The 26,908-nt window shown below is 38.5% G+C and overlaps 1 protein-coding gene across 1 annotated transcript in view; it reads left to right on the top strand.

The window, feature by feature from the left end:
* Positions 1–20,273, top strand: part of alk (ALK receptor tyrosine kinase) — a 582,818-nt gene extending 562,545 nt beyond the window's left edge. The window contains exons 21-30 of the mRNA XM_055155128.1: positions 1,679–1,865; positions 2,633–2,723; positions 2,894–2,958; positions 3,040–3,169; positions 3,253–3,350; positions 7,420–7,512; positions 14,452–14,553; positions 16,469–16,603; positions 19,005–19,095; positions 19,305–20,273. Of these exons, the coding sequence (XP_055011103.1) occupies positions 1,679–1,865; positions 2,633–2,723; positions 2,894–2,958; positions 3,040–3,169; positions 3,253–3,350; positions 7,420–7,512; positions 14,452–14,553; positions 16,469–16,603; positions 19,005–19,095; positions 19,305–20,273 (1,961 nt within the window). The remainder of the gene's footprint in view (positions 1–1,678; positions 1,866–2,632; positions 2,724–2,893; positions 2,959–3,039; positions 3,170–3,252; positions 3,351–7,419; positions 7,513–14,451; positions 14,554–16,468; positions 16,604–19,004; positions 19,096–19,304) is intronic.
* The last annotated feature ends 6,635 nt before the right edge of the window (positions 20,274–26,908 follow it).

Genomic DNA, 26,908 nt, shown 5'->3' with positions numbered 1-26,908 from the left:
TGATTATTTTTCCATTTTTTTTATTAAAACAATGGAAAAGAAACACTGATAAAAAGAGAGTGAAAAATTCATGGTCACTATAGGTCACCACCAAAAGAATATATCCTGATATTCAGATCTTTCTAAAATATATTCCAACATTTATGTAAAAGGATTTTTTTCACATGTCTGGAATATTCCGTAGCCTTTATCCGGGCTACACCAGTATCTTTCCTCGAGAAAAAAAAATTTACTTTATCTTTCTATTCCATTGACATTTTCTTCTATGTAGCCAGTGTGATTAAATAAGTACTGACCATAAAAAACATGCATGTCTCAAAAGTCAACCATACAAACCTGTTCACAGACTTGTCTAAAAGGGCATCTAGTCACTTTTTTAGCCTGAGAATTCAACCTCTTTTCCAAGAAGAGAGCCTCAAGAGAAAACCGTCAAGGATCCTCTGACCTTTATGCCAGACAGCTTTTGCTTAAGTTAGACTTTCTTTCACTAGATTAACATCTTTAACCTTGCAACGCTTGTGTGATTCTCTGAACGCAGTTGAACTCTGAGACAGACACCTGCAAAGTATCGCTAAAACTGCCTTGAATCTGTGCCTATTTACTGGGCAATGCGTCACATTCTGTGCTTTAATCAGACTTTAAACTCCTCCGCCGACTGGCTTCTGCCCTCTCAGACAGCTCTTGTAAAATGACTGTGAAACATGTGGCTAGTGCCTGCATTTGTCTAGGCTCGTTCGCATCATTATGGCCATTGAAAAGCCATTGTCTGGTCCACACATATACTCCTATGCTAGCTGTAGGCCAAGCACACCCACCAACACATTACCAGCATCGCTCCCAGGCCTATTCACACACCAGTAGACCAGGCAGGTGCAGGAATCCCTCAGTGATGTATGAAACCACTAATGATGGATGGTTGCTTGGCGGGCAGCTGACAGCACTCATGCATTAGACAGGGCTGGGTAAATAAATACACTCCACATACACCCAGAGGAATACACACATAGTAAATGCACTAAATTGAGCTAACGTCTTCATAATGTAGGTCAGGACTTCTCTAGCTGCAGCTCCACATGTCTGTAGAGGAGAAAAATAATCAATGACGTGCTCAAGTAGAGGTTAAAAGTTCAGAGAAATTCATTATCAGCATTATGGCTTTGAGTTTGTTTCTATACTTCCTCGATACATACCAAAGATTAACTCACCATCAAGAAGAAAACTCATGTCTATGTTGTCTTATGGTTTAAAGTTGTGGTTCAAAACAAATGTGGACTCAAGATTGAGTCTTGGGGAACACCTGTAATGGTACACATTTGTCCACTGTAATTTTTTCTATCTTTAATTTAGCAAAATACATCAGGTTCTGTTTTTGATTGAGTTAGATTGTGTTTATTTGTTTTTATAGCTTAGATTTATCCTCAAGTAAGCAGCAAAATTAGTCAGAAGACATTTGTGCATTATCTTTTCCAGTCAATAAGAAAATAGAAGACAGCTAATTGTGTTTATAGTTTATTCTGCCAAACTTTTACACTGTTGTTTGCTGAATCTGAAGTTTTATAAAGACAAGTCATAATTAACAGCCACAAAGTAATTTGTGTAATCATCATTATTTCAGAGAGACTGACTTTGTATTGCAGATTAGAGTGTGAAAATGCCTTTGCTTTTCTCCCTACTCCAGTGTACAGACGAAAGCACACAGAGCTGCAGTCCATCCAGCTGGAGCTGCAGAGTCCGGACTGTAAGCTGAGTAAGCTGCGCGCCTCCACCATCATGACCGACTACAACCCCAACTACTGCTTCGCCGGGAAAACCACCTCTGTCAATGACCTGAAGGAAGTGCCTCGCCGAAACATCTCCCTCACCAGGTCAGTGGCTGTTACTGCACCTAGTGTTACTATTAGCCCCAAAGAATACTATTGATTATACTGTTGTTATCGTTGTTATCTAGAGAACTTTATTAATTATTATTTAATTTCCTTTCATGCTGAAAGGACTTTATAATGCATGGTGGTGATAAGTTACTCTGAATGATGGATAAAGGCACTTTGTAATTAGGGATGTAGTCCTTAAGTCATTTAGTTCATCAAGTGGTCGATGGTGTCTTGGTGACCTTTTTTTTATTAATTGACTAATTACTTTATTAAGATTATAATGATTTATATGGACCACAGCAGAAAGGAGAAAGCATGGAGTGTGTTAACTGGAGTTTTGAGAGTGACTGGGCAGTTTAATATGCCTTTTTACTGCTGCTCTTAGTACTACTCTGTATATATGTATTTGCACAAAATCCTATTAGTTTTGGGAGCGCCACGCCGCACACCCTTTTACACGATTAATCTTTTTTTACTGGTATATATTTGTAATAAACAATATTCTACATTTGCTTTAAATAGAACCATAGCATAACATAGTTCGTCAACATCTAGTGCAACATAAATACATTATACATATGTCTAGGTTGAAAATATACGCTGCAGTAAAAATTGTTTCACCTCATATCTTAGTACTATATTCACCCCAGCATTCTTGTCTTGAACAATATATTTTTAAGTCTGTTTGGTGTGAAACCTGCTGCTTTAATGCCTAAATAATAGATGTGGCTCTTAATACTGCATGTGTTTTGTTCCTCCAGAGGGTTGGGTCACGGTGCTTTTGGTGAAGTATACGAAGGCCTTGCGGTGGGGATACCAGGTGAACCCAGTCCACTCCAAGTCGCAGTCAAAGTAAGTCTTTTTCGACAGAGCCATGGTCTGAATAAAAATGACCCTCACGGGGCTGGTGCAGATAAATAATTAGGGTTGAACACATGCACTTTAATATTTTGCATAGTTCCTTTGCAGTTAAACTTTAGCAGCTGAAACACTTCCTCATCTTTTTGTCTCATTTACAATAGACCCTTCCGGAGGTGTGCTCGGAGCAAGATGAATTAGACTTCCTCATGGAGGCCTTAATCATCAGGTGAGGGAAAGTATAAAGTCGTGTCTCTAATTAAGTGCCAACAAAGCAATTCTTCATCCACTGTTATTCCTGTGCCCGCAGTAAATTCAGTCACCAGAACATAGTGCGCTGTATTGGTGTGAGTCTCCAGGCTATGCCCAGGTTCATCCTATTGGAGCTCATGACCGGAGGAGACCTTAAGTCATTTCTAAGGGAGGCACGGCCAAGACTGGTAAGGAAAACTACTTCTATCATCTGTGTAACATAACTCACCTGCTTTCAGATATAAACTAATCTATATGTGTATGCAAACAGGAACATCCATCAAGTCTCACCATGGTGGATCTGCTCAATGTGGCCAGAGATATTGCCAAGGGCTGCCAGTATTTGGAAGAAAACCAATTTATACACAGGTGAGTGGCCTGATGAAGACAGAAAATAATAAAGCTTGCCCGAATACTTTTGTTAACAGTAGAAAAATATTGCGTCCTTACTGATTGGACCATGTATTTTAACATCAGTTTGTCTGTTCCATCCACTGTGACACTAGATGTACTTATACCTTTTAGCAAATATCCTTTATTAACCACTGGTAATTGTGACTAAATTAAATCTGTAAAATATAACAGTTTGAAAATTGTTAAAGGTCCTACATTACACAAAATGATTCTTGTTAGCTTATGGTCATGTTATAATGTTGTTATCTTCTCAAAAACATTCCTGGAGTTGTGTTTTGTTTCAGTCACACATCTTTGAGTAATCCTTTATAATTAGACCAGAGGTGGGACCAAGTCTTTGACCTGTTCCACTTTGTGATGTCATGAAGTGGCAATTTTCAAGTTAACAAATACCTTTTACATCTTGGCAATTCTGGGGCTGAAATTATCCAAATAATTCTAGTGAACGTGTATGGCATTTAAAACTAAGTGGAGCCAGTGGTACCACATGACATCGCAAGGTGGAACAGAACGTTTCCTGTTTGAGCCTAAATATGCAGAGTTTGTGCGTTAAACATGTGTGAGTGAAATAAAACACAACTCCAGATATGTTTGTGATGAAGATGAGGTAGCAACATTATAACAGAGATCAGAAACAGCTTAATATGCACCCTTTAACTATACATAAATAAAGGTTACGTTTTGTTAAGATATAACATTGTATTTTGTTATAGACAATATTCCTTGCATTTACCCTGCATAGTTATCCTGAATAGCATTTATCAGGGCATAACATAAGGGCTGTGCATGCTTTTGCTCTGCACACAGAGGTAGGGAGGACAAGCGATGAGTGAGGCTTCACGGCTGCCAGATGGGCGAGCGGCTTGTGTTTTTACGGTCCGTATCCGTGGCATGAGTCGACAAATAGCCCCGTCTATATATGCACATTCACTTCTTCAATCCAAGAATGAAATAGAGTTGTAAAATAACACTAAAATTATAATGAGAAATATAAACCCAACTTTAGTAATGGTGAGACAATGTGTCAAATAAAAAGGATTTCTAACCATCAAATACTGACATTTTCAAACAAGCTCCCTGCATATCTTCAGTCCAATTAAAATACTCCTATTAACTATTTTTTATTTCCTTTGTAAAACTTTTTAAATACATGTAATAATTAAACTACTTGGTTTCAAGCACAAATTATCATCTTTATGGCTTACTTATTTTGTTGTCACTTGAAACTTAAAAAAATGCCAAATAAGATGAAAGTTGTTTTAACACCTTATTCAATGTTTACATACTCAAATATTTATAAAGGTGAATAACCAACTAAATTCTGCAAAGTTTTAGACAACAAGTGAAATAAAAACGTACTATTAAACTTCTCAAACTTGTCTGCACTATATCTCTTCTTCCAACTTGTGATAAATTGGCCTCATCAATCTACCCAATGTCGAACCCCCTTTTGTCCAATCCTGCTCCTTTATATATAGCCTGCCTTCTCACTTTCAAACCTATATTAAAATTCACCCTCGCACCGTCCTTGCATCTAATTTCAATTTTTATGACGTTGTGTTTACTCAGGGTTGAGCTGGGGGCAGGTGAATAGAGTGGGAGTAGCAGGCACTGGCGGGGAGCTGCTGTTTTTGGAGGATTACAGTAAAAAGATTCACTGTGGTCCTTGAGGCAGGTTAATCTACTGGGTTAATGCTTCCTGAGAGAAACATACACCTCTTTTTATTGTGCGCGCTTTACGATAACCTTAGTATTAACAATAGAAACTGCAGCCTTCTGAATCAGAGTTGTAGAGGAGAGTCAGCTGCTGAGATAGTGTCATAACACAGGTGGGATTGTAATTGTCTCAATGAAATGGGCCTTTAAGCCGCAGTTAAAATTGAAAGTAAATAGGATCGACAGAAAGATGCAAGTTAACGCAGTACTGCTAACAGCCTGCAGTACTATTACTGTGTAGTGTCCTTCCCCGCAGCTGCTGTGCCCTCGCCTGTATTGAATAATTTATTTGGATTGTCACAGGCATTTAAACAGTACCAGTCATATTTACATATAGCACCAACATGTTCAACTAAGTGTGATTATATGAGATTCATGGTGCCGTAGTGGTTAGTGCTCTCAACTATGAGGCTGCACGTAGGAAAATGTGCACCCAAGACAAGTGTATACATTTAGAGCCTTATCTTAATAAGAGTAATATTTCATTTCAAATGATGCAATACTGAAGGCACTTAAAGGTGCACTATGTAACTTTTCTTCTGGAAACTAGGAATCAGAATCAGGCTAGCCAACTAGCCTGATTCATCAGCCGGTTTCACTTTGTGGAAACCATCTGACCTCGCAGCGTTAACATTTGTTCACTCGATGGTAGACGGGTACTTTTTTCATTTACCCAACAGCTTGCTATTTATCTAACGTATGTAATTTACCACTAACGGGACTAACTGGTATATTAAGCTTTTCCCAAATCCCTTATGAAGAAGGGCAATAACGTCTTTCTCCTTGATAAAATTCACCAAACATTCTCTTTGTTCCGGCTTTAAATCCTCGATCTCGGGAATCGTTGCCAACACAGAATGTATGTCTTCATCTACATCCATCTCAACCTCTTTGTTTACTGTTGTGCTGTACCACAAAAGGGACCCAGACAGGCGCTTGAGTTTGACATCATGGCTTCACAGCTTTTCACTGATTGGCCGGTGCACAGTCTACAACTTCCGGGGTTCTTGCAAACCGTCTAGTCAAGTGTATTCCGATTCCTGACCTAGTCGCTGGAGAGAAATGAAATTGAGCGGAGGCACTAGGTGGTGCTAGCCTGGCCCTCAGCCACTTGCATCCTTGTCTTCATGGAGAAAGATGTACTTGCTTTGCTTGTTTCACCATGGAGACATCACATCACAAGGCCATGTCAGATCTGTGTAGAGGTGAAGAATGTTTTTTGCTGTATTTTTTTATTATATTTTTTATTAGTATTAATAAAACACTATATACAACTACACCAAAAACATATGGCATCTTTTGGCTCAAAAGAATAGGAAATTGGAAATATTGAATGAAAATTATATAAGTTACCAAGTACATACTGGTAAATACTATCTATGTATGAAGATTTAAAAATGAAAAAATAGTTTATTGGTTTATGAATGTGTTGTCTTTCAGAAATGTACTTTACTGGCTTTTCACTTTAAGTATGCCCTTTGCCATTTTCATAAACCATGATATCAGATAACAAGTCTGGGCACAAGGTTGTTATTATTCAACTCATAGTATCACAAGCCAGCAGTTGCTAAGCATTTCTGGCACCGTAAAGTGGGGCATTGGAGTTGAGAAGTGCGCCTTTTTAGAAAGCCCTCACTTTCAATCAACCCCAACTATAGCTTTATCCTCATTGTGTCATTTCACATACAACTTCACCCCAGTACAGAGGCATTCCAGAAAAACACATTGCTACTTAGAATTTCTAAGAGCTAAAATCAAATCAGGCATTGTCAAATGGTATGATGTAATTTTATGTTTGATGAAAAACAATATCTCCCTTTTAGTTGATTCTGAAGGCTGTAGCTTCATTTCATTCTCCCAAGACATTAGCATAGAGTTTATAGGACTGTCGGATATTTCACAAAGATAACCCAGCGCAAATATGAACTTTCTTTTCAAAAACACATCTTTCTATTCCATATATTCCAAGTATATTCCAATCTACGCTGCAGTTGCACCATGTGGGTAGTGCCATAAAAGAGTACACTGTAGGAAACCCGTATCTGTGCAGCTAGCCCACGGCTACGGCTGGTTACACTAAAGTGAAGAATCAACAGGGGAGTGCTGCTGAAGCTTCATGCCTGGAATTCTCATAGGTGCAAATATATGGAAAAGATTTAGTAATTTACTGACAAAGAAAGATAGTGAGATGGTTCAGATGTTATGGTTCTGCTATACACTCCCACATAGGTTTTGCTTTGTGTAAAATAAGTTTTGTGTGCAAACTTTGTGTCTATATTTCTTCTTTTTGTTTTGTTGTGTTTTTCAGGGACATCGCAGCACGTAACTGTCTACTGACCTGCAAGGGACCCGGTCGTGTGGCTAAGATTGGAGATTTTGGGATGGCAAGGGATATTTATAGGTAAGAATCCGTGAAAGAGAGATAGTTTGTAGATGTTTTTTGGAAATACATGCACCATTCAAGCATAATGACCACATCTCCAACACCCTGCTGGACCTCCCTTTTCACCTCTGTCCTGTCTTGAACCACTTTCTATTTTGCTTGAGATAAATCGTTATGGGATAATTCTACATATATTTGTACTTTGCAGCAGATGTAATCAATGTTGTTTGGGCATGTGATGCAAACTGTAGACACTGCTCTGTCTGAGGCTTTATTAGACTTTAATCTGTGCTTTATTTTAGCACAATATGACCACAAAGAATTGCTTTAACTGGAGCTACAACAGGTGAGCTAATGTGTGCTGTTAAACAAGTCACTCACACATTAAAATTACAGTCGCAAGCTAAAAATTTTAACAGTTTTTCAGTTACACACATTTTTTATAGAAAATCAAACTCCTAAACAGGACCACGACGATCTCGGCCTCCTGAAAATGTGTTATTTAAATCCATTTTGTGCTTTTGTTGAGTTTTCAGACAATCTTAAAAAAATACTGACAGTGTTTGCTAATGTGTGCATTGTGACACCATGGTAACTCCTAAATATTCCACCATTACGGAAACATGCAGAACAAAACAAACAAATGTGTGTTGATCGCCAAATGTCCATAAAGATACATTATCAAAAGTCTTACAAAAAGTAAACAAAAAAGGCATGGAACAGCAAGATAAGCTGCTGGGTCACTGCTGGTAAATACATTTATCTCTCTGATTCAGATTCTGATATTGTTAGAATATGTAGGAATGAATGCAAAATGTTCTATTTAGTATCTTAAAATATCCACCGGCTAAACAAACAGACAATACTGATGACGGGTGCCAACAATACTGAGCTCCAACCATTATACTGCAGGATTTTGTTTATATTAATCCTAAATAGAGTGTAGTGTATGTCTTAATATCTCCAATATCTATGTGACACTATTCCCAGAAAGACTTGTGGTTTGATAACTTAATCCATATCTCTGCAGTTATTGACCAATACCAAATTCTTATCAGTTTTATCTGTCCCTAATGGGAAATTCTTAAAAAATACTCCACAAAAGCTTTAGTTTTGGCAATGCTCTAATTCAGGCATTTATAATAATCACAAAATAGGCCATTGTCAAGCTCTTACCCATTCTTCCAGCTTCTAAAATACCCTGTTAATGTAGCGTACCCACTAACAAGCTCCATGATGAAGAGATAATGAGACCTGCTCTGTTCCCCTGTCAGTGGTCGTAATGATATGGCTGATTGCTGCTTTACACTGTTACTCCCTGTGGACTCGCTCGCTGTTTATTATTGAATGAGCAGCGGATTATTCCCTATCACATTGTCATACCTGTGTTTTACTCTCCAGTCCCTGTGGAGCGTCATTATTATTCTCGCCTGCGCCTTTTTTAGCGATAGCAACATGTGGAAAAGCTTAAATGAACGGCGTATTCTGCAGGGAAATCTCCTAAAGCCTTTCATCTGCAAAGAAACCGGAGAGGGGGGGACGTGTCACAACAGCCAGCCACAGCGATGCACCATTTTGGAGTCGCCCGGCGGAGGAGTCACGTAGGAGCAGAGACTTAGACAGCAGTAAAACGCATTGTCCCGATGGGGGCTGCTAGATTTAATTGCTGATATCAGTTTTTCAGGTGCCTGGTGACATTCTTTTGTTTTATTCTTGGCCCAAAGCTGCAGTGCTGACAGTAGGATTTTATATATATTTTCTCATTGTTATTTCAACTCATTGTTATTTGAAGGGTAGTTGTTTTGATGTCACTGTGTCAAGTGGGCTCTGTGATGATGTGGCCCCCCGCTGTGCGCTGTAATGTTATTGCGGGGGAGTGAGGGGGGAGGGGGGCTGATGGAGACCGCTGTGTCCAATGGCAGCTTGTTTGACTCTCGCTGTGAGGGTCAGAGGTGAGGATTATCTGACATTACACCCTCTATTTCTGATCTTTCATGTCACTTGGTACATATCAATTGGCTCCAGATTGAATAAATGCGACACTGCCTGTGGTTGCTTAAAGGTGCACTGTGTAACTTTTCTGGTGAGGGGTCCGACACCTGCTTGTCTCCATGGTGAGGCTATTGCTTTGTCTGGGCTGTTCCACAATATAAGCAAATACATCTAGTTTTTATTCAATTACGGGTATTTTTCTTTTTCAAAACTGCTACAAAAACACATTAACAACGTGAGCAGGCACACTTTTCCACAGATCTGACCTGTAACTTGACTGTGTAATGTGGCCTGCTTGTCTCCACCAGATAATTAATCCAATTCAATCCACTTTATTTATACTATATATTTACATACTCATAACAACAATAATAATATAATGATAAAATAAACACTCAGATTTAATCATACTAGTCCTAAAACAATAAAACCAGTCAAATAAAATAAGAGCAAAACCACAGAATAGCAATAAATAAATAAAATAATTAAAAGACACAGAGGACCACACAGCTCACGCGGTGCTAAAAGCCAGAGAGTAAAATTAAATTAAATACTATATTGTACTAGCAAGGCTGGCGCCACCTAGTGCCTCCGCTCAGTTTCACTTCTCTCCAGTGACTAGGTCAGGAATCAGAATACACTTTTGTACAACATTCCAGGGGGAAAAAAAACATCTACATGGTTTCAAGCAGGTTTTGGACCCTCTACCAGAAAAGTTACACAGTGTACCTTTAAGATGGGAAAGGTTTTTGGGAGGCATTTATACCCAATATAAATGTCACAATATTACATTTTCAAACTCGATTTTGATAAAGGAAAAGGCTGTCACAATAAAACACAATAAACGATAATACTGAAACAAATTTATGCCATAATAACCTTAAAGTAGAATTATCCCCAAAAAAACTATTTTAAATGTATAATATGGTACTACATGCAATAAATAAATAAATAGCATAATGAAACACTTTAGTACTTAGTTTGTATCTCTAATGAGTCATACAAGTTATTTATTTAACCCTAAAACTGAAATTTAATCTTAGAGCAGGAAAAGTTCTGTTCTAATATAGACCAGAGAGACCAGACTAAAACTATTCAGGGAAGGTTTTGTTGTTCTGTTTGTGTAATGTATTTCAGTTTGTAGACATAGGAGCACACAGCCCATAGGAGTTCTAATCTGACTCTCACTCTCACAATAATATCATGGACCATCACAATATATCGAATTGTGAGATTTTTCACTTGAAAGTATTAAAAAGAGTAAACTGCATAGGCCATGGTCCTTTACTTACTTTACTACATAGTAAAATAACTGTTTTAAGCACTTTTAAATCTTATTGCTTTGGAATATGGCAGTAATGTTTCACACTGAAGACTCGTCAAGGTATTTAAAAAGGAAAAAAATAGTGTATGTACAATTCTGTTAACCTCTCCAATATATTGCAATAATTATCGTACCGTGAGAGGCATATTGTGATAATATCATTTGAATATCATTACATCCCTATTGATTATTCAATGAAATTAATTATTAATAGTTAAAATAGTGGGGCAGTAATCGCTCAACTGAAGACCTGAAGATTTTCTCTCCACTGTTGACACTATATGCTCATTGTGGTCGGGTCCTTGAGCAACACACTTCCTCCGCTTTACTGTAACAAAGAATGAGTAAGGAAATGTTTGACTATGAATGGAGATGTCTCCTTGATAATGTACACATATATTTGACCAGACTTTAGTAGTTCTCACTTGCCCAAGGTCCTCTTTAGGGCTGGAATCACTGGGTCCTTAATAATTTGATATGATACACGTCTTATGATACAATATTGTCACGATACATTAGATAACTGATATATTACACAGGATATATTGCTGTTTTTTAAGAACCAGATACATTTTAGCAACGATATTTCTTTGTTAAACCACTACTTGTGCAAAGTTAATATGAAATACATCAATTTGAATAATTAAAACAGTGACGATATCAAGTGTCTACTAAATAAGCAACAAAACTGTTGTGCAGTTACAAAAATAAACACTAAAAGATAACAAAAAATACTCACAATAACTACACTGTATCACCGGATTTAGTATATACTTAGCTTTCTTTAGATAGAAAGCTGAGTACACAACTGCTCCTGTTTCACAATACAGACACAAAGACAGGTTAAAGACTGCTCTTACACACAATCTTTAGCATTTCCACTAAATAGCTTTTATACCTCCGTGTATGTGGCTCAATAAATGGTTGGTCATGTCAGCTCGCTCCACAATTATCAGACTGCGTACTGTGTTCTGGTCCCTCGTTGCTATTCCACACTACTCCCCTTTGTTTCTGGCTGCCACTTTTCGCCTTGGTATTTTCTTCGCCTTGCACATTAAATCCCTCACGCTAGCAGAAGCAGACATGAGCTACGCAAACTCATCTTGTCTATAGATTTTCCGGGACTGTATTTAAGCCTTTCTCTAATCTGCTTGCTCTGCCTTTGCCGCTCAGTTGGGGCTGCTGTTAGCTGTCATAATAAACATGTGCCTAAACCGCAGGAAGAGAATCAAAAGGGCTTGATCCGACGATAAAAGCTTTTTACGCACCTCTGCTATTTTCTGCAGGGGGATCTTTTTGTTTTGCGAAGGTGGATTTAAGGTCAAATTGGGTCACGATGACTAGTCAGAGAGTGAATGATTTTTATAAACAGCATTATTAAAGGCCGTGGACCAGATTTTTACTGTCTTCAGAATGTGAAAAAGCACAACTATTTTATTTTTAACAAGTTAACAAGTTATTCCTCACTTACCTTATGCATTCCCAGCATACTAATTGTTCACCATGATGAGTTTAGAAGTGCTTTTCACAACTTTCAGAGGCCAGATCATCATGCTCAGAGCAATTCTAATAGCAACTTGCATGCTAAGAGCACACTTCCTGATTCTCAGACAATAAAACACTTTTAAAAACACACAGCAAATAGTGATCGAATTTCTTTAGTTTAATTTTCAAATAAACAGGGTACAGCCATTTTCAGTCATGCTTTGAGTAGATTGTGGAGGTTGGATTTACATTGTTATGGTGTTATTGAAAAAGTATGTGCTGTACTTGGTAACTACCTTGTCAGTCTTCTGAAAAGTAATTGTTTCTATGCTCCATTAATTGTGTTGGTCTTTAATAATATTGTCAACTCTTTCAACAAAGTAACATTTTAATTAGTACACTTTTACACTTTTCTTATTATTCTGCTGACCTGAATGATTGTTCATTTTCTTTGTAAAATAATTATCTTTTAAATTAACATCGTATAAAGAAATACACTGTTGCCATAAATATAAGGTTAATAAAGCATAAATGTTTTATGTCAGCTGTGAAGAAACCCAAATTAAACTTAAATTGTGTTCATTCTCTCCAAGGATATGCTTAATTTAGTTGAAATTTTTAAGGAAGAGCAATAGAACCCAGAAACATTTTATTTTATGTTGGTGAACTTTTAAAGCACTGTCTGGATCTAATATCATTATGTTTAAATAAATTAAGGTTAAGGTTCTTTACTGTCCATATAGGGGAATTTGTCCTCTGCATTTGACCCATCCTTCAATCCTTCAGTACCACTGGGGCAGGAACAATGGTGAATAGCTTTTTCAATAAAGCCTGTCTCCCTAAATTAGTATTAAGCTTAAGTCTTGGAAGAAGTCCTCCGCTTTGTTACTAAAGTAAACGTACCAGAGCAAAAGGTAAAATACTGAAGTAAAACTAAAAGTAACACATGAAACAGTCTAAGCATTAAAGTACCTGTTTAAAAATGCACTGAAAGAGTAAAAAGTAAAAGTATTCTGCACAGATTTTCAGATCTAATAAAGCTTCAAATGTCGTGAGTTTGATACAGATATGAGCTGAATTTTGTTCAGTAGAAACAACTGAATCAATCGTTTTTCCTGGCTGTTTTTGTTTGCTCAAATTACAAATGTTCCTTTCTCAGCTGGTCTTTTCAGTTCAGTTCAAAAAGTAGAAATAACAGATACCTTCTCTCAAATGTAGTAAAGCAAAAGTAAAAAGTTTTCACATTAAAATGTATTCAAGAAAAGTACAGCTACCTAAAATGTGTGCAATACTTTGCTATTTTTACTTTATTCCAGTCCCCCACTGAGTGTAGGTGTTTAGTGAAACTGGTTTAGGGTCAGTGTGTTCATTTTTTGGTGTTTCTTCTTTTATAATGTTTGTGAGCAATATTGTTAAGGGCTATTTTTATCGTCGAATACTTTTCTTCTATAACATCTTAAACAGAATTGAAAGAGCTTGTCTTTTTTACAGTCACGGCTCAGACATAGCTGCAATAATAACCGTGATTTCCTGGCTCTTAACTTGGTTCATGTGGCCACAGAAATGGCACCAATGGCTCTTTATTTTCCACTTAGGCCTTCGGAAAATTGAAATGGCAACGTTCCAGTCATAAACCTGTGCGCCGCAGCTTGGATGTTCCTATTCATTACAGAGACTACATTTTAAAAACAAGTACACGGAGAAATTTGATGATTTTATGACAAAATGGCAGCTGGGGGAGACAAATTTATAGTTTCTGTAGCACAAACATTGCCACGAGATTCTTTACAGACCAAGCTGACAAACACTTAACTCTGTCTATGTTTCTATGTGATGGACAGGTTAACAGCAGAACTAAACCCCAAGGCCTTAAGTTTGTGTAAAGGTCGGAGATGAACTCGCTACTGCCCCATTAGTGTCTAGCATCAGATAAAACAGATCATTTCTCTGCAGCGTTAAAAATGACCCAAACATTGAAGGAGCCCGCATGACACCGAGATAAGACGTCCTCGGTAGAAAGATTGGATCAAGCTGAATTAATTGCACTGAGCAGTTTTCTCCCTTTTCCAGCAGATTGGGTGGCTGCGTTGTCATGGTGATTGTCGTGTATGCTATTTGTTGTTCGCTATACAAATAATGATTAAAATGTTTTGCAGGGCGAGCTACTACAGGAAAGGGGGGCGCGCCATGCTGCCAGTCAAGTGGATGCCTCCGGAAGCTTTCATGGAGGGCATCTTCACATCCAAAACAGACACATGGTGAGTGTTTGTGCAAAGAACTGCCTAATGCATTTCCTACGCTTCAAATCTCAGCAAAGTGGTGGTAGAAAACAAACAAAAAAAACATATTATAGAAGCCAATTAAGAGTTTTCCTACAGTATTTTTCTAATGCAGTCATTTCAAATCCATTTGAGTTTTGTTGAGTCTTTAATGTGTTTTGACTCAAGATTTTTAATTGGTCTATTAGATGCTCTCTCATTACTCTATTTGTTTGTTTTATTTCAGGGACACTACATATTAATGAATATTTCTGTTAATATGCAAGATTTAGTCAAAAAGGTTCCCATGACTACTAAATCAAATAAAAACTGAAGGAATCAATGTCTTTTTTGTTATTATTATATATCGCAATAAAATGTATGTATCTGAAAACCACCATTTGACCTTATAAGGTTAGTTATGAGTTAAAGGGCCCATATTACACTATTTTTATATCAGCAAAGAGTTATACATTCTGTGTTGGCAGCAATTCCTGAGATTGAGGATTTAAAGCCGGAATAAAGAGAATGTTTGGTGAATTTTATCAAGGGGAAAGACATTATTGCTCTTCTTCCTACAGGATTTGGGAAAAGCATATATACCAGTTAGCCCTGTTAATGGTGCATTACATACGTCACTACCAAATAGCAGAGATTGGTTAAATTTTAAAAAGTACCTGCCTACTGTCAAGTGAACGAATTGTATTGCTGCGAGGTCAAACAGTTTCCACAAAGTGAAACCGACTGATGAACCAGGCTATAAAAGACATCAACATACAAGAAATGAATGAAAAGGAGCAGAAAGAACAAAAATCTTGTGTTATCTTTTCTAAACTTTTCCCTTTTCAAGACAATACATCAACACCAATGGTTACTTGGAAACATTTCAAAACAGTAGATTTCAGTTCAGGCACAATTATGAATCAACTGTAAACAGAAATCTTCACTATTATGCACAACAATTTATTTTAATTTTTCATACATATACATTGCACTCGATTTGATGTGTTTTTTAACTGCCATCATTTTCCTTCATTGTACTTCTGATCTATGTTGTCCTGGAGTTGTGTTTTGTTTCATTCTCACATGTTTAACACATAAATTCTGCATATTTAGTTCTTCTTCCAAACAGAAAACACACTGTTCCACGTTGTGATGTCATGTTATAATACAGGAAGTGCTCCATTGTGGGGGGTTTTTCAACCCTGGAACTGCAAATCTGTACTGAACTAAAAGTAAAAGGTAGCTGTTATCTTGAAAACTACCACTACATGACATTACAAGGTGGAACAGAGCATTTTGAGTGTTGGAGATGTGGACAGACTAATGATAAAATGTTTCTCAGACATGGGTGAATCAATCAAAACACAATTGTGGGTCTGTTTTTGATGAGGTAACGACATTATAACATGGCTTAAAGCTTACAAGAATCAATTTTGTGTAATTTTGGACCTTTGAACAAATAAGCCAAAAGGTTTTCCAGTCAGTGTATTGCTTCATTCGTAATAGTTTCCACAACCATGATAGCTGAAGAATAGGTCTTTTTTTTAGAGTATATCTTAGCCCTAGTAACTTATTCAATATTCAGTGTAATACTTTGTTTTATATTTCTAGTCATAAAATGATTTATTCCATTTTCTGGTTTGCCTTTGTTGTCTGAAGAGGAGCGACTACTTTTGCATCCACACAAGTGTTTTCCAAACCTGTTAAATCTGCACCCTGCCTCGGTGTCCTTCACTACCTTTGCTCCTGGCCCATATGTTTTTTTAATTCCTCGTCTTGTCACTATCTCATTTCTCGTCCACTTTAACAGCCCAAGTCGTCGATGATGCTTGTAATTTATGGCTTCATTCTCCTTGGTGGCTCACTCCCTGTGTAACTAATCTCTGCTCTAATGACGCTGCCTCTGTCTCAGGTCGTTTGGGGTGCTGCTGTGGGAGATCTTCTCATTGGGCTACATGCCATACCCCAGCCGCAGTAACCAAGAAGTCCTGGAGTTTGTCACCAACGGAGGGAGGATGGACCCGCCCAAAAACTGCCCCGGACCTGTGTACGTACAATGACACTTACACATACACTACCAGGCAAAGGTTTGGACACACTATCTCATTTAATGTTTTTTGTATATGTTTACTATTTTCAACATTTTCTATACGTACAGAAGACATTTAAATATATGAAGTAAGATATATGGAATTAAGTAGCAAAGGAAAAAATAAATATAAATAAATAACTACATTTTTGTTTTTTATTTTATAACGAAATCCTCATTATAGCCACACACATTCTTATTAATTTCCTCCCCTTTTTTTACTACTTTCTACATTTTAGATAAATACAGAAGACATCAAGGTATGAAGCAAGATATATGGAATTATTTAGTAAAGAAAAAAAGTTTAAAAAGGGGCAGCTATTTTGAGGATTTGGTTATGAAATATAAAGAAAATATATATAGTGGTATTTGGTATTTGGTACTTTTTCATATTCCATATACAGTATTGCACTTCTTTTATTTGATGTCTTCTGTATGTATATCAAATGCAGAAAGTTTTATATATCTACAGAAAAAAACACTGAATGAGAGGCTGAGTCCAAACTTTTGTCCAGACTTTTGACTGGTAGGGTATACAGTACTTCAACCTTGGCTAACACATTTATTCAAAATCAGGTTTGGAACTTGGCCTCCATAAAGACAGACATAGACCCTGATTTAAATCCTGAATTGAAATGGAATGTAACTTGAACTCCTTCAAATAAATGTTCACTATTTTAGCAGTCTGTGATCATAGAAAATAGTACGCTGTGTCTCAAAAACTTTTGTCCTAGATCCAACATTGTGACAGGGACAAAGATTAAACTTTGAACCATTGTACCATCAAAGAAGATCTGCATTTGATAATAATTGTACCTAATATTTTGGTTTCTTGGTCGGTCGCAGAATGAGTCCTTCACTCCGTACGTCAACCATTAATCTCTGTCTAACACGTGACCAACAGAAACACAAGCGCCCTGTCAAAATACAGCAAAGAGCTAAATAACTATCTTGTCTTTCAGAGTGCAGACTTCTACCTTTTGTCTAACCCGAACCCACATGCATTAAAAATATCAAATTTTTTTGACATTATTGCGATTCCATTTATAAATAAGTAGTATCCTGTTCAGAGTGTACGTTGTAAACATTTGGGAAGAACTGCAAAAATAATACAAGAATCCCATGCATTTTAGAACATGTTTGTACAGGCACAGCAAATTTTTCTTTTGATATTTACAGAGGACTCTCTATTATCTAAATAACTGCAGCAGCTGTTTCAATTTGATTGTTTTATATTGTACAACTGTCAAGTCACAGTAAAATTGACTGTTTTTCAATCTTACATCACTGATCAATGACCTGACTCTGACTTGTTGAACCAATTTTCCCTGACTTTTGCTCATTTACTACTAATGCTCTAGAAAAACACAGACTGAAAACTGGGGTCTCAACAGCACCCAACAGTACAGACACACAGAACAGGCACGCAGAAGGAGAGCTTTAATGAATGAATTGTATGGGCTGCACATGACCACAAGAATGCGCCTATAGTCCCAGGAGTTCTAATTACTCTGCTCTACATAAATAAGAGAGGGCCATGCACGCAGCAAGCGAGGCAGCACACAGATCCACACATGAAAGCAGCCACTGATTAGCCGATATCGACTCATAAAAGACTTGTGACCTAGAAGGCGTCAGGAAAATTTAACGCCAGATCGCTCCCAATGCCTCCAATATGGCCGCCGCACTAACACGCTCTTTCATGTTTGCCTCACATCATGGCAGAAGTCACGGGGAGCTGATAGAAGGCACAAAGCCATTTCAAAACCAGTCCTTTTTCAAATTCACTTTGGCTGATAACATGTCTTGTCAGCTGAACTGTGTATATTTATGGAGAACACTTTTTTAACCAAATTCGCTCAGTCAATTTGTTCAAGCTCACCTCTCTTTTCTCTTCACACCTGTTGGCCACAGCTCTACAGATGGCAACCTGCTGAGATTTCTCCCCATGAAAACGTGAATGCATTTGCCAATAAAATCAACAACCCAGCGTGTGACTTTAATTTGAAGTTAAAAAAGTTGCCACTCACAACCAAGCTCAAAGATTACCCACAGCAACAAGAAGTCCGCAATTAAAAGCATCTTCAGCATTTTACTTCACCGACAGTGGCTGGTGCCATCTTAACAGCCCATTGAACACAATCAGTCAAAGTAGAGGGAGGCGGCTGCTCTGTAATTCTGCCTGAAGCAATCAAAACAATATTAAGAATATTTTGGTGTTGGAGGCAATTCAGCTGGCAACGTTCAATTAGCAGGGATATGTTACTGGTGAACTTGACATTTGCATTTGTTTATTTTTTGCGAGCAATGGAAAAATAATGAAAAGTATTGCTTCCTCTTCTGGCTTGTGCATATTTAGGTATCGCATAATGACCCAGAGTTGGCAGCACCAGCCTGAGGATAGACCTAACTTCTCCACCATCCTGGAGAGAATCGACTACTGCTTACAGGTAATTCAGCACCGATCAATTGGGACTCTTTTCCACCAAATTACCCCCCAATTTGAGCCACATCACTTGACTCTTTTCACTTTTCTTGAAACCTTGGTGCCATCTAGTGAAACAGATGTTATCTGTAGTTTCACATATGCACATGTGAGCATGTACCCGGCCTGTTTTGGTATAAATTATATCTTCATCTGCTGAATATTGTGTTTTAGGATCCGGATGTGGTGACAACCCCTCTGCCCATTGAGTATGGCCCTGTCCCAGAGGAGGAGGAGCGAGCTGGGCATCAGGAGGACCAGACCAGCCCCACTGTGGTGGTGAAAGCCCAGGTGCCTGATGGGGAGGCTCCACTGCCCCCGGCCTACCCCACTGAGGACACACGCAGAGCAGCAGAGAGCAGTGAGGCCAAAGCACAGCCACAGCCCTGCCTCCTGCCTCACACACAGACCACCGTCACCATGACAACTGCGGTCACCTCCACGGCAACGGCTGCACTCACTTCCAAGGGCCCCCAGGTGTGCACGCAGCCCCCCGCCGAGGGGGGGCACGTGAACCCCGCCTTCACCCAGGGCCACAGCGTGGAGAGAGAGCACAGCACAGGCAAGAACACCACCCTCTGGAACCCCACCTACGGCTCCTGGTTCCTGCAGCAGCAGCAGAGGAAGCAGCAGCAGCAGAGGCAGGCGGCGGCAGGGGCAACAGGGGGCATAGGGGGAGTGGGGGGCACAGGTGGCAGGGTGCCCGGAGAGGGCCAGGAGCACGTGGGCCGGACTGTGGCCGAGGTGGCCGGAGCGCTCGGCCTGCAGCACCAGCACAAGATCCAGCAGCAGCTGCAGATGCTGCACCAGCAGCAGGGCATGTGCAGACCCCTGCTGCCCCCCCCTCCTCCTCCCTCTGCCCAGTCGCCCCTCCTGCTGGACTCCAGCACACTGCCCCCTGTGCCCCTCTACAGACTCAGGCGTTTTCCCTGTGGGAACATCGGCTACGGATACCAGGAGCAGGGGCTGCCTATGGACCCCAGCGCAGCACAGGCCTCTGTGGCCCACCCGCGGGGGCCTATCCCCACCTCCATGAGCAGGCCGGGGGTGTCTGAGGACAGCCGCCCCCTGCTGGTCACTATGGGTACAGTGCAGGACCCCCGGCTGCCCCGGATGGAGGGCCACAACGCCACAGTGCTTTAGCCCCACAGGCCGCTGTTTGTCTCAGACTCTGGGTCAGGACAGACTGACGTCATCACTTTTCCATGAAACTGTGGAGGCATGTCCACCCCCCAAAGCACACCAGTGGACTACAGCTACAGCAGGACGCGGACAGGAGAGTCTAGTTTTAAAAGAGTACATGTATTTTTTCACTGCTGGTTGTTGGGACTGATGGAAATGGGCTGCGTGTGTTCAAAAGTGACGGATCTTTTCAGTGGACTACAGTGGAAACAAATCTTTATATTGTTGATTTGAACCTCCGATCACAAACTTTGGTGATATCTTTTGCAGCTGTGCGAGCCAGCTACACCACGCCATTTTGGAAAGAAACCAAGTGGTGAAGACATCTATCAGACTATTTTTCCAAAACACAATTACCAGAGACTTTATACCTAAAATACTGAAGAGGTGTTGTTGTTGTTTGCTTGCCTGCTTGTTTATTTATTTGTTGGTTTATTTATTAGTTGGAAGTGGCTCTATAAATTATTGATAAAAAATGGCTTTTAAAATCCCATTTCATTTAACATGTTTTGAATTACAGCTTTTGTTTTTATTATTTCTATGAATTTAGTTACACTGATTCCCATTTGGAGTTGTGTAAATGCCTCAGTACTGTGCAGATGTGTGTGGATTAGAGGAGAGGACAGAGCAGAACTGACATATGCTGAGATCACATTTTGTACTGATCTTTTGCTCTTGCTTTTACAAACTTGCGCAAAAAAAAAAAAGTGCGCTTTGAGACGCCACAGTTGGCTCTGTCCCTCTGTTCCCATTCCCAGACCACAGAAACAGAGTGGATATTGCTGAATCAATCTTAACCTTCAAATTGCTATCTCCAAGTGCTCTATGTTCGGAATTTGCATATTTTATCTTTTCTATTACGGCGTGAGAGTTGTTGAATACAGATGAGCGTGGCTACGGAGTTTGAATACCAACGTTTTTGGCTGTACATGTGAATGAGTGTGCGATGTTTATCAGTAACCTGCTCACATAAGCTGTTAACACATGTCTTTGCTAAAGTCTGCCTCTTTTATTTTTACACAGATAAAACAGATCAAATCAAGCAAAACCCAGGGTGAAATGGTCGTATTTGGCAAAGCTGTCACTGGGTCGTGTGGTGATAAGTTGTCATGTTTGTTGGCACATTACAATTGCCTGTCACGCAGAGCTCCAGCAGAATGAATGATGACCAGTGGTGGATGAAGTACTCAATTTTGTTGCTTAAGTAAAAGTACAGATACAAAGGTAAAAAGTATATAATTACATGAAAAAATCTACAAAAGTAAAAGTATTTAAGTACCTGTACTTTAAGAGTAAAAAGTACATGTATTTTGGATACATTTTTAGAAAAATTAAAGGATGAAATGTACTGATTTTGAAAAATAATTTAGCACATTTTAAGTGATTCAATTGATTTCTTAATTTTTCTCAACGCTTTTGTGTATTTGGTTTAGGGTTGGGTGGTAATACAGTATTACAGTATCCCGCTGTATCAAAAAGTAGCAATGGTATCAGTTTCATTACTATCATTTTAAAAATCTGAAGCCCATAAGGACCTAATATAATATTATAATTAATTGATACCTACATTTGTTTGCGTAACACAAATGAATGTGTGATTACATTTTCAATTTAATGCTGTCATGATTTTAAACTAATAGTGTCTATAATGTTTCTTTTAACTGTGTGGGGAGACGATGTTTGATTAGTTCTGTTGTCGCATAGTGCTCATAAGGGAGACAAAGACAACATGGCAAGTCCGGTCTCCAGCGAGTTGGTCTGAAAAAAAAATACTAGTACTTCTGCAATTTGCCAGCATTTTTGCTTCAGGCCACATTTGTTTATGTTTTACAGAAACTAAACTTAAAACCACATGGCTCATTTGCATAAACTATAAAGCCACTACTCAGTGGAATATGAGTGTTCTCTCTGTGACAGAGGATGTGCAGCTGACGGTGAGTCTGTTCTGTGTGTGTGTGTCGCTTGACACACAGATGGTTCATGTGAAACTTTTCAGAGATTATAAATCTGTAGGCCATACGCATAGACCGTACAGCAGTGCAGCTTCGTAGCTTACCAAAGCTGTTCTACAACATTTTGGTAATACAGTAATACCGTATACCCCGGTAAAATCCAGAGAAGATTTAACAGTATCAAAATTCGAATACTACCCAACCCTAATTTGGTTTGCTCAAAGCTGGGATGTTAACTCAAATTAAATGTGCAAAAATAAGTCTCAGCTGGTCTCAAACCATAAAGAAAAGTACTTTTTACTTTTCAGTCCAGATCTAAAACATAGTGGAGGGTAAAGTACAGATATCTGCTCTCAAATGTAGTGAGGTAAAAGTAAAAAGTATCCACTGTAAAATTGAATTACATAAAGTACAGATACGTAAAACTTAAAAGCATTGTACTTTTACTTTTGTACTTTATTATTATTATTTTCCACCACTGATGATGATGATGATGATGATGATGATGATGTGTTTGTGTAGGACAAGTCTCATGAAAAGAGTTGCTCTGTCTCTGTTTGATCCCTTCACAACTCATCCTGACATACTGTTGCACCTGTAAATGTTGTAATTATAAAGTATTGTATTATGGCTCTGGTAAAAGCTGTAAATTGCCCTTCAGAAGACATTCGCCAAAATTAATAAATTACTATATAATAAGTGTTTTTTCTTCCGTTTGTTCACAAGACACATTTTGGGATTGAGGCCAGTTTAATCAGATGCTGGAATGAAGCTGGTGATTAGATGTTTTAAATACACAATTATGATTTAGACTTGATTTGTTCCAGCTTGTTTTTTTTGTTGTTTTTTTTTTGTTTTGGGTTTTTTTTTTTGTGTTGTTTTTCTTTTCTGTTTCTGTTTTTCTGTCACTCAGCCGCTACTGGTGGTTAAGTTGTTGTTCAGAGAGTAATCTTTATAAATGAGCCGCTTAATTGACAGCAGGAGTTAATTAAAACATGCCAGCCCAAGTGCAACACCAAAAACAGTGCGGCGGGTGCACGGAATTAAAGCTGTTTTAATTCTAAATATCAGCTGGGAGCGTGTTTTCATTTGCTAAATTATTTGGTTCAAAAGAAGGAATTCTTTAAAATACTGAATAGAGTTTTTGGTCCTTTTTTCAACAAAGTGAAAGGCAAAGCTACACTGATCTGCACTCGTGTCTTTTCAGGTGTATTTTTAATTGGTTTTATACACGTGTGAATGAAAATGAAATATGGAAAAGGAATTATATGTTACAGTAGGTATAAAAAAGAAATCATACACAAGTTTTGACAAGTCAGGGTGAGGATAGATTCAGTCAGCTCTAATTCTTAATAAATAAAATAATTAAAAGTATTTACAGATGGTAACATATCTACAAAAATGCACTTTCAAGTGTTACTTTGCACCCGATGTCATCCACATTCTCTGGGGATGTGATGCTAACTGTAGACACTGCTCTGGTTTACACTTGAATGTGATCTTTATTTTTAACATAATATGACCATAAAGAATCAGGGCCTCATTTCCTAGTGAGTCAGAGTGTTGGAGATGTGTGGAGACACTTTTTAAAATATTCCATCCAGCCCTTGTATTTGCAGAGGTCGCTGGTGCTAGGCTAGTGCATGTCAATGGTCGTAGTTATCCTGCCACTAAAAACAGTCTTACCCACTCCACAAAACTATTATTACACCAGACTGTTGATGTAAATGTCTGTGTTGATAGAATAATGTTTGAAGTAAAACCAAACTTGCATTTGAAGGATTTATGTGTGAGCAGCAGCAGCAAGTTGTACTTCCTGATAGAAAGCTTGGCAGCGGCGGATTGATATATGAGAAAATAGTCCCTCAACATGTGATGATTCATGCGATACAAGGTTAGTTTTATTTCAAACATTATTCTATCAACACAGACATTCACATGGACAGTCTGGTGTAATAATAGATTTTCTTCGAGTGTTTTGTGGAGTGGGTAAGACTGTTTTTCGTGGCAGGCTAACTATGGCCATTGACATGCACTAGCCTAGCACCAGTGACCTCTGCAAATACAAGAACTGAATGGAATATTTTAAAAAGTGTCTCCACACGTCTCCAACACTCTGGCTCACTAGGAAATGAGGTCCTATGTCTAAAATTCCAGACTGTTCCTTTAATCAAGTCCCTTTCAAATAACATTGCAAGCTTATTAGCCAACAATTTTCATATCAAACTCATAATGATCCCAGTTTGGGGAGGGGGGGTATTTTTTCTTTAGTTTTCAGACAATTTTAATCCTTTTTTGGGCAGTGTTTCGTAACTTCTGAACTTTCCACCGTACAGATACATGTAGAACTCCCTCAACATGATGCCACTCCAAAGTATCAATAGGCAAGGCATTTTTATTTGTATCTCACATTTCATAAACAATACAACTCAATACAACTCAATACAACTCAATGCACCTCATAAATCATGAACAATTAAAGGTGCATAGTAGAGGGTCGATCAAATGCTTTTTTTCGCGGAGATGTTATTGCTTTTTGAGCTATAAAAAACACTTGTAATTTAATAAATGTAAGGTGGAGCTGTTTAATGTCATACTGTGGAACATTCTAGGCACAGGAATGACATATCCACAGAAACAAGCAGGTGACAGACCCCCAACAAAAAAGTTACATAGTGCACCTTTGTAATGTAAATGTACTACTAACTGCTTAATCAACAACCTTTCCCCCACACCTAACCCCAACTCTTATACTAAACATTTAATAGTTATTATTTTAAAGTGATACCAAAACTATATATTGTGTTTACATTTCTCTGCCCTTCTCCCTCCATCACAGACGCTCTATGCGCACAGTCAAATGGAGCAGGAAACAGGAGGGCGTCTCCAGTTGCTCGTGAGAGTCTGTGAGCGGCGCTGATAAAGATGCCAGACTGGTCCTCTCTGACATTCTGTCTGCTCTGGACCTGCAGCACCAGCACAGACTGTCAGCCCGTGTCAAAGTCCTTAAAGTAACAAACAAAATGGACCTGACCTGCATTTTAATGAGACACTCAGCAAAACACACAAATGACGCAAGGATAGAGACGTACTGTCTGGTAGGTAATCAAGCAATATCCTTGGTTTATTTTAGGTCTTTGAAAAATACAAAATATTTGGAGCATGAGAACAACAAAAGTGGCTACACTTGGTCATGATTTTGACCAGAGATTGACCGGCTGAACCAATGAATGACCAATGAACTTCGATCTTTTTAGGACTATATGCAAATCCCAATTAGACAATTTTCCTAGAATTATGTAATTTTACTTGCCTGAGATCCAGAATACACACTTCTTCAATACTTTACTTTAGTCTGGTCACTGGTGAATCCCTTCAAATGGGCGTGACAGGTAGATTCGCCAATTGGGGACACATGCGGAAATATCAGAGGCTGAAAAACATTGTGGATTTTTGCAGAATCAATGAGTGAAGGGCTAAACTCTGAGATGAGAAAAAATTAAATTTTATCTGTAAATTATAGGTGATCAAAGAGCTCCATTGTTTCTTCCGCATCACTGAAAAAAACAAATCTGATGACACAATCACATTTGACTGGACTTGGGACGAAAAGGGGACCAAACAATCTGTATAAAAAATACAGAGATATTATTATGGATATGCCAGGCAATTTTACTAAACACTCATCCACAGCCCTCTTTTTACCACAAACCTTTAAGACAGTAGTTTAGTCACATTTTGTGCAGTTATCTCTTTGCACTTAAGTGTTCAAATAAAGTTTTATGTGTACTCTTTAGGTAGCAGGTCAATCTAAACTAAATCGGCCTGTACTCATCTAAGGCCAATACTCTAAAAAGGTAAAAATATTGTCCTAATATAACGGCCAATTGATCTCTAATTTTGACTCTATAACTACATACATTTAGCAGGATTTGACTTTTTTCTGCACATCACTGGGTTCAAAAATCTAACCTGGGTGGAGGCTTTGTGCACTAAATGTGAGACTGCAACATAAATTGGCCTGGCATTTGGAAAAAGTTGACATTTTCTGACATTATTACATATTTATTGTTTTTATTTGTCAGTCTGCCCCTTGATATGATATGAAACTACATCACCTGCAACCTGAAATAACCTCACCTTTTGACTCAACTTTATAATGAGGTTTCTGCCTCCGACTGTTTTTTCCTTCAGTTAGAATTTAAACATTTAGCGTGAAATGTGAGGCGAGGCACAGCAGGAGCACTGGACACATTGTTATCTCTGTTAAAGGTGAGATAATATAGTTTTAGAGATTTTCAGAGGTAAAATCTATCAGCACTATCCAGTATTATGCAGGATAATGGACTGAGCTGGTCATTATTGCCTATAAGCCCAGAATGTGTCCAGAGACCCCAGCAGGATTATCTCAGAGCTGTAAACATGTCCACAAATTCAGCTGCTAATGCATGGTCCCTTGTACATTTCTCAGAGTTGAAAAACCAGAAGGCAGCTATCTTCCTGTGCCTGAAAAAGATCATTGGTCTCTCACTGGGGATGAGCTCGGCATTGACTAGAAAGTGCTGATTCTGCATCTGAGCACTTAACACGCCGTGGTGCATCTGAGCTCTGATGCAGCTTCTGTATTCATCTTTCCTTTTGCAC

Source organism: Boleophthalmus pectinirostris, unplaced genomic scaffold (genome assembly GCF_026225935.1).
Source record: "Boleophthalmus pectinirostris isolate CB_2022bp ecotype Guang Dong unplaced genomic scaffold, ASM2622593v1 HiC_scaffold_10, whole genome shotgun sequence".
In the NCBI taxonomy this organism is placed as follows: domain Eukaryota; kingdom Metazoa; phylum Chordata; class Actinopteri; order Gobiiformes; family Gobiidae; genus Boleophthalmus; species Boleophthalmus pectinirostris.
Note: the sequence above shows the minus strand (reverse complement) of the source record. Positions and strands in the feature narration are given on the sequence as shown.